At 41.4% G+C, this 16211-nt stretch overlaps 1 protein-coding gene across 1 annotated transcript in view; it reads right to left on the minus strand.

Annotated features, from left to right (window-relative positions):
* Positions 1-16211, minus strand: part of LOC145397151 (glutamate receptor ionotropic, delta-1-like) — a 63943-nt gene extending 47732 nt beyond the window's left edge. Inside the window, exons 1-4 of the mRNA XM_080270348.1 lie at positions 16174-16211; positions 15681-15803; positions 15073-15247; positions 5303-5455 (exon numbers count right to left, since the gene is read on the minus strand). Of these exons, the coding sequence (XP_080126474.1) occupies positions 5303-5455; positions 15073-15247; positions 15681-15801 (449 nt within the window). The 5' untranslated portion in view covers positions 15802-15803; positions 16174-16211. The remainder of the gene's footprint in view (positions 1-5302; positions 5456-15072; positions 15248-15680; positions 15804-16173) is intronic.

Raw genomic sequence — 16211 nt, forward strand, 5'->3', positions numbered from 1 at the left:
GGAGGAGAAAGCTGAAAGTTAATGTAAACAAAAGTAAAATTTTGGTGTTTGAGAGGAATGAAGTCACAGAATGTACAGTAAGGTTGGATGGTGAGGATATGGAGAATGTGAGTGCATTCAAGTACTTGGGTAGTGTGATGAGTAAGGATGGAACTTTGGGGGATGAAGTGCATGAAAGGGTACAGCAGGGAAGGAAGGTTGTTGGTTCACTGAAAGCAGTGATGAGGAATAGGGAGGTGAGTATGGAAGTTAAGAAGTCACTGCATGATAGTATTGTAAACCCTACACTGACGTATGGAAGCGAGGCATGGACCCTGCAAGAGGGGAACAAGTCAAGAGTGAGAGCAGTAGAAATGAGTTACTTGAGAGGAGCCTGTGGAGCGACATGGAGGGACAGGTTGATGAATGAAGAAGTGAAGGAACGTTGTGGGGTGGATGTGGATGTGGTGGGGAAGATTAGGAGAAATACAGTGAGGTGGTTTGGACATGTAGAGAGAATGGAGAATGAAAGACTGACTAAGAGGGTGTATGTAGGTGAGGTGGAGGGAGGGAGAGGGAGGGGCAGACCGAGGATGAGGTGAAGGGATGGAGTTGAGAGGTATATGAGGGAGGGGGGGATGAGCTGGAGGGAGGGTAGTCAAATGATGGGTGACAGAGCGACTTGGAGGCGTTTTGTCTGCGGCCACCCTTTGCAAGATTAGGGCGTCGGGTTATAGATAGATAGATGGATAGGATGGGAGTACAGGTGACATTAGCAGAACTGAGTATAGCTGGAAACTGGTAGTACTGATAGATGATACAAGCCACCACTTGAAAGCCCGGGCAAATTCAAAATAACACAGAATCACAAAAGTGATGCCCCACGATATGATCCCTTGCTCCTGAGCATCTCTAAAGTGACGCCTCGCGGTTAAGGTGTTAAGAAGCTGAATGTTACTCTGCCAGATATATATATATATATATATATATATATATATATATATACTGTATATATATATATATATATATAAGTAATCTCTAATATCCGAACGCCCAATATCCGAACATCCCCACTAACCGGACATAATCATCCTGGGATCCAATATTCCCAAAATGGGCCAAAAACCGCAAAAAATTTGAAAAAAATCTGACTTTTTTCCCACCCGTAATTTGAAATTGCTGCCTGGCGCCGAATAGCTGTTACACCATGGTCCCTTCACCCCTTCCTTCCTCCCCCCTCCCCCCTCCCCTGTCAAGGTTGCCATTTGGTATTTTTCATTACCAAGTGTGGGCCAATTTGGTGATGAAAAATTCGTTTGGTAATGAATCAGAATAATGCATTACCAAATTGATTTTTCACATGTATGAGGATACACAGGATGGAGATGGTGGATTGTTTGTTCTCTCAGATTAATCTGCTACCCTACATAGCGTGAAAATAATCAACAATGGTGTTAATTATAAGGAGAGTGATTACATGTATTTCCACTTGTATATATAATTATTGAAGAATAAATGCCAGCTTTATGAATTTGGTAATGAAAAGTTAAATTTGGTAATGAAAGTTGAGGAGATTGGTAATGTGGCCATTGCGATCTGGCAACTCTGTTACCCTGCCATCATCAACAGTCACAGCTTAACTCCGATCGAGAGCAGATGCTCATAGCAGTGCAAGCCACAGGTGCTTGTTTTTTCTGAATAAACAGTGAATAAACTGCAATACCTTGCCACTAGAACACACAGGAATTTACAGTGTTGTGCAGTGTTAAGAAATTAGAATTTAGAGTGCAGAGGATTAACTGTGGACTGCAAACTGGCAGTCCAAACCAGTCCAGGTGCCAGGGACTTGTAAGTACCCAGAATGTTTAATATTGTATAAACTCACCTCTAAAACCTCATTTTATGGTTCTTTTGCATTTATTTCAGTCTTTTATGTCCCTTATTGGTGTGATTTGGGTCTTAAATAGGTGCTGTGCATGTCCAGAGGGAGTTGTATAGGTGTTTCTCTGAGTTAGGGTCCATAAATACAAGTCCATAAGCTGGGGCCCAATATCCGGACAGGACCACTATCCGGACCTGCCTATGGACCTATTACATCGGATATTGGAGGGATTACTGTATATATACTGTACATATATATATATATATATATATATATATATATATACAGTAAGCTCTGGGCTGTGAACCATGCCTTCAAGGAATGGTACCAGACGACAGGGAGGACATCCATCACCCCACAAAGACACCCAGGCTGCTTTGCACAGCCAACAATAATGGGCTTAAGCCGGTGCATGCCGTTAGCAATGGCACAACACAAAGCAGATATCCGTTGCTTGGAGAGCTTGCGGCCAGGTACATGCTTCTCCTTCTCCTCGGTTAGAGTGTTCATAGGCAAAGAGCGATAGAATAAACCAGTTTCGTCAGTGTTGTAAACTTGACTGAGAGTGAGGCCCTCCCTATTGATCAAGCCATTCACCTTGTGCCAAAACTCCTCTACTCCATCCTCATTGGCATCCAAAGCTTCACCATGAGACTTACAGTTGGTAAGGCCATGTCGTAACTTGAACGTGAAGAGCCACCCTTCGGATGCCTTGAAGTCTAGGGCATCGTGAAGCATTGCGAACTTCTCAGCAGCAGCCTTCAGCTCCGTACCATGTACCACCACACCAGCAGCACGTTGCTGTTGATACCAAATCAACGTGGAGTGGTCGACTTCAGGAAACTTGGGAGTAAACATCATCTTCCTCTCCATGTTGCGTTTGCTTTTCGACGAGAAGTCAGCCGTGTACTGCATGAGTTTGTCTCCGGATCTCTTAATATCAAACAAAGTAGATCAGGCCAGCTTGAACTCACGGAGGGGCTGATGGAAGGGTATTGTTTTCACTCGGTTTGTCTGTCTGTTTGTGTCTGTCTGTCTGTTAACAATTTTATGCAAAAACTACTCGTGCGATTTTGACTAAAATTACAGGGATGATAAGCTTTGACCTTCTGATGACCTGATTAAATTTTAGGCCCAGGCTGAAGGCCACCCCCCCCAAAAAAAAAAGTTGTTTCGCCATAACTCCTTTCAAATCCGTCATATCGACATGCAACCAAAACCTAAAGGTGAATCTTTTACATCCACATCCTGTAACATGACTCATTACCTCAGGGGGGTCACCCCTCAGCGGTAAGGGGGTCAGTGTCATGTGGGTTGGGCCTAAAATTTCAAATGGGCATAAAATCGTCAATTTACATCCGATTTACACCAAATTTGACATGTGACATATTTGGATATCCTGTTATGTTTATAAGTCAGCAACGAAATGGCTGCTGGGGATAGGTTTACTTTGCCTTGGCACCGCTTCTTGTATTTTTCATAATCAAGGGGTTAAAAATCATCTCTAGTTACTCATCCATTACAATTATGTCTTTATTATCTCTGTTCTACTAACAATGGGTGACTTTATGAAGTCTGGATATTGTCTATAGTAATGAATGGGATATAAAGTATAAAGTTATAGTTATAGTAAAACTAAGATATATATTTCAATTATTGGTGTTAGACTGTTTTTACTACAAAACAAGGGTAAATCTTTCACTACTGTATGTACATGAGTTAAACTGCTACACTTCACAGCTCACACTTGACAAGTTGACACACCAGTCCACCTCTATCCCTCGGCTCAACGCTTCTTAGTCACAGTCAGACATCTTCAACAACTGAGACAACTCCAGCATATATTATATCTATCTATCCGTCTGTCTATCTATATTGATACCACATGGGAAAGGTGGTTGTCTGGTTAGGAAAATGGTAAAATTGTGTTCAGTTTCATTTTGTATATTTCTTGTTTAATCTGTTATTTATCTACCTAATGATTTTTGTTGAGATTGAAATACTGGCACTGGCAATGCTATAAGTCTGTCATATTTGAAATCTAGACTAAAGGTCATATTCTAGGTGGACTGGGAGGCTTCATAGCACATCTTTGCACTTTTCATTTTGTTATTGGCTTCTATGCTAAACATGTCTTTCTAGTACCGATGTAGTTTACACCAATAGGATACAGTACATAATAACATCTAAAAATCAGGGAAATAAATTGATCCCTCATTAGACTTTATATTTTTCTTTATTTTTTGGGGGAAAAACATTTTTGCTGGCTTTCATCCTTCGATACTTATTTCTTACCCTCTTCCAAGAAAGCACAAAAATATCATTAAGATAATGTAGTGAGGAACCCTCCAATGTAACACTGAATATGACTTGCGATGAGGATGTTATGTTTTATTATTTAATCACGAGTACGAACGTTGCCTCCTCTTGTCTTATATCCATTTTCATTCCTTTCCTGAGAGCTTGGCATGAAGCCAGTGAATATCAAAAACAGATTCTCTCTCTCTCTCTCTCTCTCTCTCTCTCTCTCTTTGAAGGAATCGTAAAATTATCGTACAAAATGTATGATGATGAAAAATGATATAGTACATCATACCGATGATGGATTTATCATATACAATATTTACAATTTTTTTTTAACACATGGCATCAGTGCGGGAGTGGCGGCCGGCGCCTGCAAGCCGGCAACTCACCCAGACGCCTCCTGCCAGGCTAGTCCACACGCAGATGTCACGCAGATGTTCGCAGGCAGATTTGCGTTTGGAGAAGTGCTTCCGCAAGCGCAAAACTGCAAATTGCGTAGAATTTGTTGCAAATGCAAATTGGCAAATGAAATCATACTTCTATAACTGCGGAATTTGCGGTCTGCGGAAGAGTTTGCAGAAGTGCCTAGCTCGCCCTGTAGCCTACTCATTTTCTTCACAGTTGTTCACTTGAATATATTATGTGTAATATTTGATTTTTTGCACATATATTTTTATTAGACCAATTAGATTATAATAATCTAGTTAGGCTTTTGTGGTTATTTGCTGAAGTTTCACAATTTTGTGTCTATATAATATAATCCAGACAATCAGGAAATGGATGATGAGAAACAAATTGCCTCCACGTCATTATACATTATTCCACCATAGGATTCATTTCACTCGAAATCACCACCAGACAAGATAATGGGGTTGAGTTTGGGCCATGGGTCTAAATCATTGTTTGCGAATATACGCCTTCATCATTAATACAGCAAGCTTCCATCGTTTAAGTAAAATCTAAGTCAATATTCAAATAAAGTAAAGGCCCTGAGTTGGGTTCAGTAGGCTATAGAGTACTCGGTACAACTACATTGGTATTTATCTGGCGTCAGCTGGATGATGGTATGATAAGGTGTTCCCATGCCACCACGACTGACGTGGTGTACATAAACCACTAAACCTTCAAGCTCCTGACCTTAGAAAATTGATGACCTTTAGTCTGCCTGGTGTGGTACCAATAACTGTGCTGAAGTCAGTCTCCTCCCTCTGCAGCTGTCCGATAATGCCCGTGAACTGACCGCCTCTTTCATCGCCAAAGTTCCGGTCTGGCTCAGCATGAAGGTCAGGACTGTGAGTTAGGAAATCTCTCAACATGATGTTGCAGTTATCGTATTCTTGATATTGTGCCTACTTACGAGTATACTCAGCTGATGAAATCTGCTTTGAACTGGAACTGTTAACTATTATTGTACATCAACCTCTTTACTTCTATCGATTGATACTGCCTTTGAATGATTCTTTGCTTTGGATACAACTCTTATAGTGGGGTTGAAGTGATTCCTAATAAAACACTTCAGTATGGCGAGGATCTTAAATCATGATAATGACTTCCAACATTCCCGAAAGAACCCAGGATGGTCTCCACGCAGCTACAGTGCACTGACGTGCAAAGAACCTTGAGGATTAATGAACATACAAAAACGGTATCCCCAGATTTGTTTATTTGTGTGGTCATGACCCAATATATCTCCTTAAAAAAAAATAATAATAAAAATATCTGAGGGTATTTGCCCATGCAACATTGTGCCACGTTTAAACCGATTTCATGAGGAAACAGAGAAATGGCACCTAAGTGAAAAGTGTTTGAGAAAAAAAAAAAAAAAAAAGAACATTCTGAGCAAATGCGACAGGTTTCTACGCTGAGGTGTGCAGAGCGAAATATCTGATTCAGCATAGAAGAAACACCTCGCAGGAAAGAGACAAGAAACATTTTCCGATACTTGTTAGGATTTTTGGTCAGCACACAAGCATCTCGTGTGATAACTTGAATGAAATACATTCTGTTCTTGTGGACAGTCGGAAGGGGGGGGGGGACGAGGATCCTAGGCTGCATTATTTTTTTATTTTTTCCGTGTACAATCCAGTCCCTGCTCTAGAGACCCGTATACATCTTCTTAGGAAGAGACTTTGACTGGCGATTTGAGAAAGGGATACCGCCAGCTTCAAAACAGTGTTTAATGGAATTGCTAGAATCATAGCATACTGTGAGAAAATGATGGTTTTCAAAATGGCCACCACCGGGGCCTTTCAGGACTATAAAGGCTGACAATTCTAATAGAAATGTTGTGCCTGGAAGACTTTTATGGGGTTTTCACGTACGGCCGACACGATGATGCTTGCAGGAATTAAATATGATCTTGCATAGTACCCGAAATCCAAGATGGCCACCATTTGGATCCTCCCGAAACAAGAAATTCATGTATCTTTTGAAAGAAACATCATGACAGGAAAATGTTTATGTTAATTATGAGGTTTTCAGGCTCTGCCGAAACGATAGTACCTTTACTGATTCGATATCATCAAGCTTAATACCCGAAATTCACGCTGACGGTCTTCTTAAATCCGTAGCTAACAAGAAAGTTGTCTAATTTTCGATATAACTGGAATAAAGCAGTCCTCTCTAGATATTACTACAGTACTTCTTTTTTTTTTGTAAATGTCTGCTTGGCAGCATGATGTTAAGAAGACCTTGAAAGTCCATATATTTGTTCCATAATTATACTAGGTACTCTATTCTGTATCATTTACAAGTTAATTTGGAGAAAATGAACGTCAATATACAGCAACAGTATCTGGATTAGAAACAACTGAACTTCAATTTGGAACAAGTGAAAATCAATTTGGAAAAAGTGAACGTCGATTTGGACTAACAGAATGATCTCAATTTGGAAAAAGTGAATCTTAATTTGGAACTCTGGTGCGCCAAATTCAGTTTCCCGGTTTCCAAATCGATATTTACTTTCTCCGAATTGAGATTCTGTTATTCTAAATCGATGTTCGCTTTCTTCAAATTGATTTTCACTTCTTTCAAATTCAGATTCTGTTTCTCCTAATTGACGTTCATTTTCTCCAAACTGACTTGTAAATAGTATAGTCACTAACATCCACATCTCTGTCTTTTCAGGTAATGGAATCCTAATTGATGGGAATTCTGTGGTCTACTTTTGTAACAAGCCTACAGTATGGGCGAAGATACAGGAATTAACTTATGTATTTCCCAGCCAACTCCAGCCTTTCAGCCAGACAGGTGCATCATCTGCCAACAAAAAGGCAAGACCTCCGAAAAACTCTATGGGAGTGCAATAGGTGGGAAGTGTGTCCGTGAAGTAGCAGCTTTGAAGAATGATGAAGTTCATAAAAGGTTAAGATTGCTTGGACCGGATGCAGAGTTCAGATACCAAAATACCTATTCCTGCTATAAGAGTTACACTGATATAAGAAACGTACCAACCATTCCCAAAGAACCCATTGATGAAGAGATGACACAAGAATGAGACCAGACTGCTCACAAGCCATCCGCACACAGCACCATGATACCTCGTCCACGGCCCAGTACAAAAGCTGAGGTGTGTCAGTACTTGCAAGTGTTTCAGTGGATGGCTGCTACCATCAAGCATGTGATTGCCTCTGATCGAGAAGGGAATTTCCCTCTACACATGGCTGCCGTGGAAGCTTCTCTGCCAATCATCCGAGAGAGCAACAGCATCAATTACTTTTGTTATGGTATGTTCTACCCTGAATCCACGAAAGCCTAAGAAGCAACTCATTTGAATGTTTTTTCAGTGATTCATGCGTGGTCAGTTTGTCGTGAAGGATCGAGTTGATGATTACTTCAATACCATTACATCGGATATGAAACTAGAACAAAACATCCAGAGGGCATCAAAAGGTGCTGTTGGCATTGTTGCCCAAACAAAAAGTCTGAGGGCCATGGTTGAGTGGCAACTCATTTTCCGTGAAATTCTCATCATCTCAAATAACTTCAGAGATATTGTAAATGACGCATTAATGAAACACAGTGAATCAGCGAGGGTTCATCATGAACTTACTGAATGCAAAGCTCATCAGCTGAATGCAAATGTCTCAAAGCTCCTGGACTTTGTGCGAGACAGGGGTAACACCCACATCATCAGGGCTCCTGCCATCAAACTCCACAATCTAATCACTAAGCAACTGGCATTGGATGAGGTGGTAGTCCGGCTGCTCCAAAAGCAGGTGATTGACGATCAACTGGTAAGAGATATCCGGAGAAAGAGGTTTGTTAAAAAGACAAAAAAATTCTCCACCACTATATCGAAGAGAAAATTACCTCAACTTGACAGCAAACAATCCACTCATGAGAGTGCAACGTTTGCTGTTGCATTGAAAAAGGTAGCAGTGGCTCAGCGCGACACTGAAATTGTGAAAGAGCAAGGCATGGAACTTGAATCTATCTTTGCCCAAGATATCCTGCATGTTTCATCTTTATTTAAAGGAGATCTTCCTACCAAGCCCAACAAAAGTTCACTTATTGCAGATCTGGAGAAAAGCTTAACAGGTGATGAGTTCTGCTCTCATGCCGGACTTCATGTCAAAAATACATCCTTTCGAAACTTGGCTTCATTTGGAACATTCAGAAGAGCAATCCATTGTGTGCTATTAGCAGGCAGCTCTGTCTGTTCCGGTCCAGCCTCCATATCGTGTTTGACAGCTACTTAGAGTCATCTATTAAGTAAGGAGAAAGGCTACGTCTTGCCAGTGGAATTGAATCCATTGACCTCACTGAGCTCAGTGCAGGTGTCCCAATACCCCAACAAAAGAAGAACTTCTGGAACTCCTCGGTCAACAAAACTATGCTACAGCATCCCGTTTGTTATCTTGTCTCAACTCCTGAGCTGGTGAAGTTGGATGTTGCACTTGGTGGATGCATTACAGATGATGGTGTTGTGCCAGCAGAGTTGCTGCACTCTGGAGGGCCGTCTGCTCAACCACCTTCTGAAACTACAGAACCTATTTAGGCATTGACATGTGATGTAGAAGAAGCCAGTGATTACATAGTGATGCACTGTGCATGGGTGGTGGATCGAGGAAGTAGCCAGCTGCTACTTCCAGTGACAGACACAGTAGCTCGTCTACTTCATTATGTTCAACATTTTCGTAAGGGAGGCCTCCAAGAATTGTGGGTAGAGTTAGGCACAGGTGAGCGATGGTGTCATATACCATTACACACTCTCGCAGATAAGCTGGGAGAGGGAGTATCTAAAGTCCTTATACTGACTGGCAATGGTGCATTGAGTAAGATAGGAACCAAACGTGTGTCTCTGTCATGTGATCCAGAGCATTACTTGGCCGATTTTGCAGTGTCTAACACTCTCACTGATGAGATTTTGAAAACCGAGGAGTATCTCGTTCGGGTGCGGGCTGCCGTTAAGAGCAAAACCGAATCGCGAACGTTTGATCAGCTTCGGGTGGAAGTCCAACTGCGAGCTCCAACACCAAAGTCATTGGAAGCCCTGCCACCAACTTCAAGTGCCACATGGCCACATTTTACTCTGTCCATAAAGTTCTATCCCTTCTTGATGTTACCCACTCTGGCACAGACCCGACCAAATATGGATGGGTGAAAAACAGTGATACCCTACTACCCGAAAAATGCCTGAATCCATTACCACAAAGAATGATAGTTGTTTCTATGTGCACGGGCAAGTATGGCTCATTGAGATGTTTGTGCAGCAAGGCGGGTGTCAATTGTGTAAGTTTTTGTCATAAACAAGAATCAGCTTGTCAAAATAAGTGAAAATACCATCGTTCAGTCATGATAAAGTCATATTTCCATGAAATGAGCTTTATATTATGTGATAGTATGAATAGGAAATGTTCTTGAATAAATACTTTTCTATGCTTATGTTTTCATTTCTTTTTTGTGGCCATCCTGAATTTTGGGTACCAAATGTAGTGATATCGAACCACTAAAGGTACTATCCTGTTGGCAGTGCCTGAAAACCTCATAATTAACATAAAAATTAGCTAGTCACGATGTTTCTTTTAAAAGATACACAACTTTCATGCTTGGGGAGGGTCAGAATGGTGGCCATCTTGGATTTCGGGTACTATCCAAGGTCATATTTATTTCCTATAAGCACCATCGTGTCGGCTGTGCCTGAAAGCCCCATAGAAGGCTTTCAGGTACAACATTTCTATTAGAAAGTGTAAGCCTTTATAGTCCTGAAAGGCCCCGATGGTGGCCATTTTGAAAACCGTCATTTTCTCACTTATGCTATGATTCTAGCAATACCACCTGACACTGTTTTGAAGCTGGTGGTGTCCCTTACTCAAATCACCAATCAAAGTCTCTTCCTAAGAAGATGTATACTGGTCTCTAGAGCAGGGAGAGGATGAATAATTGGTCATCCAGTCATATTGGTGACATCAGAACGAATGGCTCAAGAAAAGACTTGGTAACGTCGCAACTTCGTCATCCCCTAAGACAAAGTAAGGTATTATGGTAGGTTACCCTTGTGTAAGGTCTAAGCTGGCTAGGTATAGGTTGGTTTAATGTCAAAACACGACAGTTTTTTTATCAGTCAAATTGTTTTATCTACCCCCTGGGGGTAGGGGGGATTCAAGACTACTCCCCCAGTATCCCTGCTTGTCGTATGAGGTGACTAAAAGGGTTGGTGGTAGGTTAGTGCCCCACCCCATAAAAAGAACTAAAGAAAAAATGAATGAAGTGCTTCAGACCAGGACAGACTGTACATTGACAACTAAGGAACAGACAAAGGACATTCTGAGGGTGGGGACATGGAATGTGAGAGGAGTGAATTATGAAGTGAAAGAGAGAGCGATTGTTCAGGTAACTGAGAATGCTAGAATGGATGTATGTGGACTGACTGAAACTAAATGGTGAGGTGAAAGGGTGAGAGAATGGGAATATGTGTGGGAGTTAATGAGAATGAGAGGGCAAGTGACGAAGTGTGTCTGATGATAAGTAAGAAGTGGAAGGAGAATATAAGAGAGTATGGAACAGTGGGTGCAAGGACTGTATGGGTGAGGATGAAAGTAGGTATACAAGCTTGGGCGATTGTATGTGCGTATGCACCGACAGAAGATCGAGTGGCAAGAGTGAAAGATGAGTTTTGGGCAAGTGTAGAAGCATGTATGGACAAGTTTGAGAGGAGCAATAGGGTGTTTTTGATTGAAGACATCAATGGCCAAGTTGGGAATGTGCGAATGGATGGAGTGGTTGATCAGTGGGGTGTGCCAGCTGAAGTAGATGGGCATCTGTGCTGGTAAGGGGTTGGCAATAGTCAACACCTTCTTTGGCACAAGGTGATCCACAGGTATACATGGAGAGTCATGAGGAGGATGGACGGTGAACTTGTTGAACGAAAGGCAATGATAGATTATGTGTGTGTGCATGAGCGAATGAGAAGACAAGTGTTCAATGCAAGAGTGTCGAGAGGGTGGGGGAATGGAATGTCGGACCATCACTTAGTGATAGCCAAGATAAGGCTGCAAAGAAAATGAGTGAAGAGACGAAGAGGAAGGAAGGAGGAAACAGCACCTGTGGGAAGAGTGGAGAAGTTGCAAGTTAGTGAGAATATGGCAGAGTATATGAGCATAGTGGAATAAAGATTGGGAAGGTATGAGTTAGTACAGATGGAAGGAGTGGAAGATGTTCACGGAAGAGACAGGCATAGCATGTGAGGTGGTTTGTGGAGTGAGGAGGAGATGCAGGGGTGTGCATGGGACAGCATGGTGGAACGATGAGGAGAAACGAGCTGTGGAACAAACGAAGGCATATAGTGAATGGCTAGCAAGTAGAGGTAGGGGAGAAGATGAGAGAGAGAGAAGAGAGAGATACAGTATATGTGAGCAAGTGAAGGGAGGTGGAGAGGTTGGTGAAGGATAGTAAGAGGAGAGTAGATGAAGAGTTTGGAAGAAATCTGAGTGTAAAATGGAGGGACAGTAGGAAATTGTTTTGGACGGAAGTAAAGAAAGTAAGACAGTGTGCAAGGGGAAATAGTAGAGGAGTGAAAGATGGGAATAATAGATTGTTGGTGGAGAAGAGAGAGAAACTGAGATGGAAGGAGCACTTTGAGGATTTGTTGAATGCAGAGAGTGAGAGCAGTGCGAGTACAAGTGGTTGGGGAATGGTTGGGAGAAGAAGAGATGAGAGGAGGGAGGATGAGATCAGTAGGGTGGAAGCAGTGGAAGCAATGAAGAAGATCAGATGGGAAAGGCCCCAGGAACTGAGGGAGTGTGTGGTGAAATGCTGAAGTATGGGGGTGAGATTGTTTTGGAGTGGATGTGGAAGTTGTGTAGATTGGCTTGGGAAGAGGGAAGGGTTCCAGAGGACTGGAAATCAGGTATAATTGTTCCTTTACACAAAGGAAAAGGGAAGAGAGAAGTATGTGGTAACGACAGGGGTATTTGCCTTCTTAGTGTGACTGGAAAGGTAGAATATATACTCATTGTTAAGGTTAGGCATGTAACAGAGGAGCTAGTTGGAGAAGAACAAGGGGGGTTTAGGAAGGGAAAAGAGTATGTAGATCAGATATTTATTCTAAGATGTTTAGTGGAGAAGTATCTCGGGAAGGGAAAGAAAGTGTATGCTGCCTTCATGGACTTTGAGAAACCTTATGGCAGAATAGACAGGCAAGGTATGTGGAAGGTATTTAGAATATATGGAGTGGAGGAGAAATTGCTAAGTGCTGTAAAGAGCATATACGAAGGAGCGAGGGCTACGGTGCAAGTGGATGGTGAGCTGAGTTCTTTGATCTAAATGTGGGACTGAAACAGGGTTGTGTGATGTCTCCATGGCTGTTTAATGTATACATGGATGGGGTTGTAAAGGAGGTGCAAGGTAGGGCAGTGGATGCGGGGGTGGCTCTGATGAATGAGGGTGAGATGTGGAAGATTCCGGTGTTGCTGTTTGCAGATGATACAGTATTGCTGAGTGAAGATGAATGGGAGTTGCAAGGTACGGTATTTGAATTTGGGACAGTGTGTAGGAAGAGGAAACTGAAAGTTAATGTAAACAAGAGTAAAGTTATAGTGTTTGAGAGGAATGAAGTTACAGAATGCACAGTAAGGTTGGATGGTGAGGATATGGAGAATGTGAGTGCATTCAAGTACTTGGGTAGTGTGATGAGTAAGGATGGAACTTTGGGGGATGAAGTGCTTGAAAGGGTACAGCAGGGAAGGAAGGTTGTTGGTTCACTGAAAACTGTGATGAGAAATAGGGAGGTGAGTATGGAAGTTAAGAAGTCACTACATGACAGTATTGTGATTCCTACCCTGATGTATGGCAGCGAGGCATGGACCTTGCTAGAGGGGAATAAGTCAAGAGTGCAAGCAGTGGAAATGAGTTACTTGAGAGGAGTATGTGGAGTGACATGGAGGGACAGGTTGACGAATGATTAAATGAAGGATCGTTGTGGGGTGGATGTGAATGTAGTTGAGAAAATTAGGAGAAATTCACCAAGGTGGTCTGGACATGTGGAGAGAATAGAGAATGAAAGACTGACTAAGAGGGTGTATGTAGGTGAAGTGGAGAGAGGAAGAGGGCGGAGAAGACCGAGGATGAGGTGGAGGGATGGAGTTGAGAGATATATGAGGAAGGGGGGAGTGCGATGGGGGGAGAGCTGTCAAAAGGTGAGTGACAGAGAGACTTGGAGGCGTTTTGTCTGCGGCCACCTTTTGCGGGATTAGGGAGTCGGGCTATAGATAGATAGTTTTATCTATTCGCCAACGAAGTCATGACAATGCCGAGTCATTTATTACTGAACTCACTCCGACGCTGTCAATGTGACTGGACGACTAAGTGTACCCGAGGGAAAAAACACGCTCCCAGGCTCCCCCTTTCTAAGCATATAAGGTGAAGTGTAATTAGATAGTTCATTTTATTATTATTATTATTATTATTATTATTATTATTGTTGTTGTAGTTGTTGTTGTTGTTGCTGTTATATTTACTACATTTCGTCATTTACGAGTAGAGAGTAAATAACTTTATAATATTTACCACCGATTTTTTTAAAAACCTATGTACTCTTACTCAATTAAAGCACTTCCCACGCAGCTTTATCTTAAAAACAATGACAACCAAAATTCAGCCTCTCGTCCCTCAATCACAAGTTCCAGCTGCGGCCCTGGCTCTGTCTCATGCCCTCGAGTGTTAAAAAAAGGGTCCTACAATGGAAATACAAGACGTGGACCTTATGAATGAGCTGTTGCTCTGTATGTTACATTCCAGTGAACTAACTAATAAAGATCTGATTATTTACTTAATGTTGTCACTCACAGCGATACGTAGAATAATATCGTCCACTTTCAGCTTTATTAAGCCTGTGGCAAACATTTTTTTCTTGGCTGCACGGGTATACTCAAGGATTTGTTCGTTTCTTTACTTTTTACTAGGAAAACCACCATCTCTTTCATCTGTGTGGGAATATCATACAACTAATCGTGTGTACTACTTTCCGGTCGATTCCAAATACTAACAACGATTTAGAGAGGATTCCTGCAGAATCAAAGTACATTATTTTCTTTTTTTTTTTTTACCTTGTTCCTTCCCAATCTTCGTAATATCCTACAGCAAAGATGTTTACGTACTGTACCCTCTCCCCCTCCAATCTCAGCTTAACTGTCCTCAGTACTCCCTTGGGTTATACATTTATTACAGCTTTTACATCGATTGGAAATTACTTCATGAAAAATATTAAAATTTGCATTGAAGCCCTGAAGACATTATTTTCGCTACACTTCCAGATCTAGTGTGATATAAAATTTCCAGTAGAGGAAAGGCTTACATTATGTGACTTGTAAGAACCCAAATTGTTTGATTTAACAATTTGATATCATTTAGCAGTCCCTCATTTTAAAGAGAATGGTGTCTATCAACAACACATACAGATTACGTACGAAAAGTTGAGCCTCTTTGAAAACTCTTTAATGATCCTCCAGTCTGAACAGTCTCTGGCGACCACACTGGAGTTGATTTTCAAGTCGGGTCTGCGGACGTAATCCATGTAAGGGAAATACGGTGCTGACACAACCCTAAGCGTCCGACCCATTAAGTTCCACACATCGGCTCTACCTGGAAGCAACAGATTTTTTTTTTGTAACTGTATATGGCAGCCATTGAGAATATTATCAATATACTCAATACTAATCTGAGTCAGAAATCTCGGTCCAGCTTTCTATGCTAAGAGTAAGTAACGGTCGTCATGTGTTTAATACTGCCATAATGGATTTTTTTTTTGTTATTGGAATACTCAGTTCTACAGATATGTACTAAAATATGAGTGAAATATACTTTGGCTGCTAATTCATTCCTACTTTCCTACGAATAAAAGTAATGGGATGTGTAGAGTGCGGTACGTTATGCCTTAGGTGCACAAACAGAAAAGGTTACGCTTTGTATACTGATGTAACTACCGTAGTTCATTTAGCATTATAGTAGTTTCAGAAGAGTGATTGACTTTCGGATCTTATGGGAGTAAACAGGAAAAACTAATGATAATATATACCTTTGGAAATGCTGAACACGGTTTTGAATGTCTTAGCATTCCAGTGGCCTGTTAATTGGACACTTGGATCTCCACGGCTGCAGTATAGACATTTACGGTACACCAGCATATCGTGGCTCATCGCTGTTCCAAGTAAAAACGGAATGTTATAACAAGTCAGCATTAATGTGTTGAAGAACTATTAGAAGTACTGTAGATAAAATAAAGAGTTCTTTCAATGCCAACTAGGTTTGGCAGATATATCAGGTTCAGGTTTGTTAGGCACGATTTTGTCTAGATGCTTATTTGTTATCTCAAGCTTTTGGCCCCTTGCTTCCCATGATATTGAGATGTGACAATTGACAATGACACTAGTTAACATTAACATCACATAAAGCAAGACACTGCAACAACAGAAAATTTGTATAAAGTATGATCCCAGTTATTACTTGTTTGTGCTTTGATGCCTAAGACATACTGTACTGTAAGTCCAAAATTACCAAAAATAACATACCTGATATAGTACGGTTTCGGTGAGGAAAGAAAGGGTAT

Source organism: Coenobita brevimanus, chromosome 40, assembly GCF_032717465.1.
Source record: "Coenobita brevimanus isolate Jiangsu-jjx chromosome 40, ASM3271746v2, whole genome shotgun sequence".
NCBI classification, from domain to species: Eukaryota; Metazoa; Arthropoda; class Malacostraca; order Decapoda; family Coenobitidae; genus Coenobita; species Coenobita brevimanus.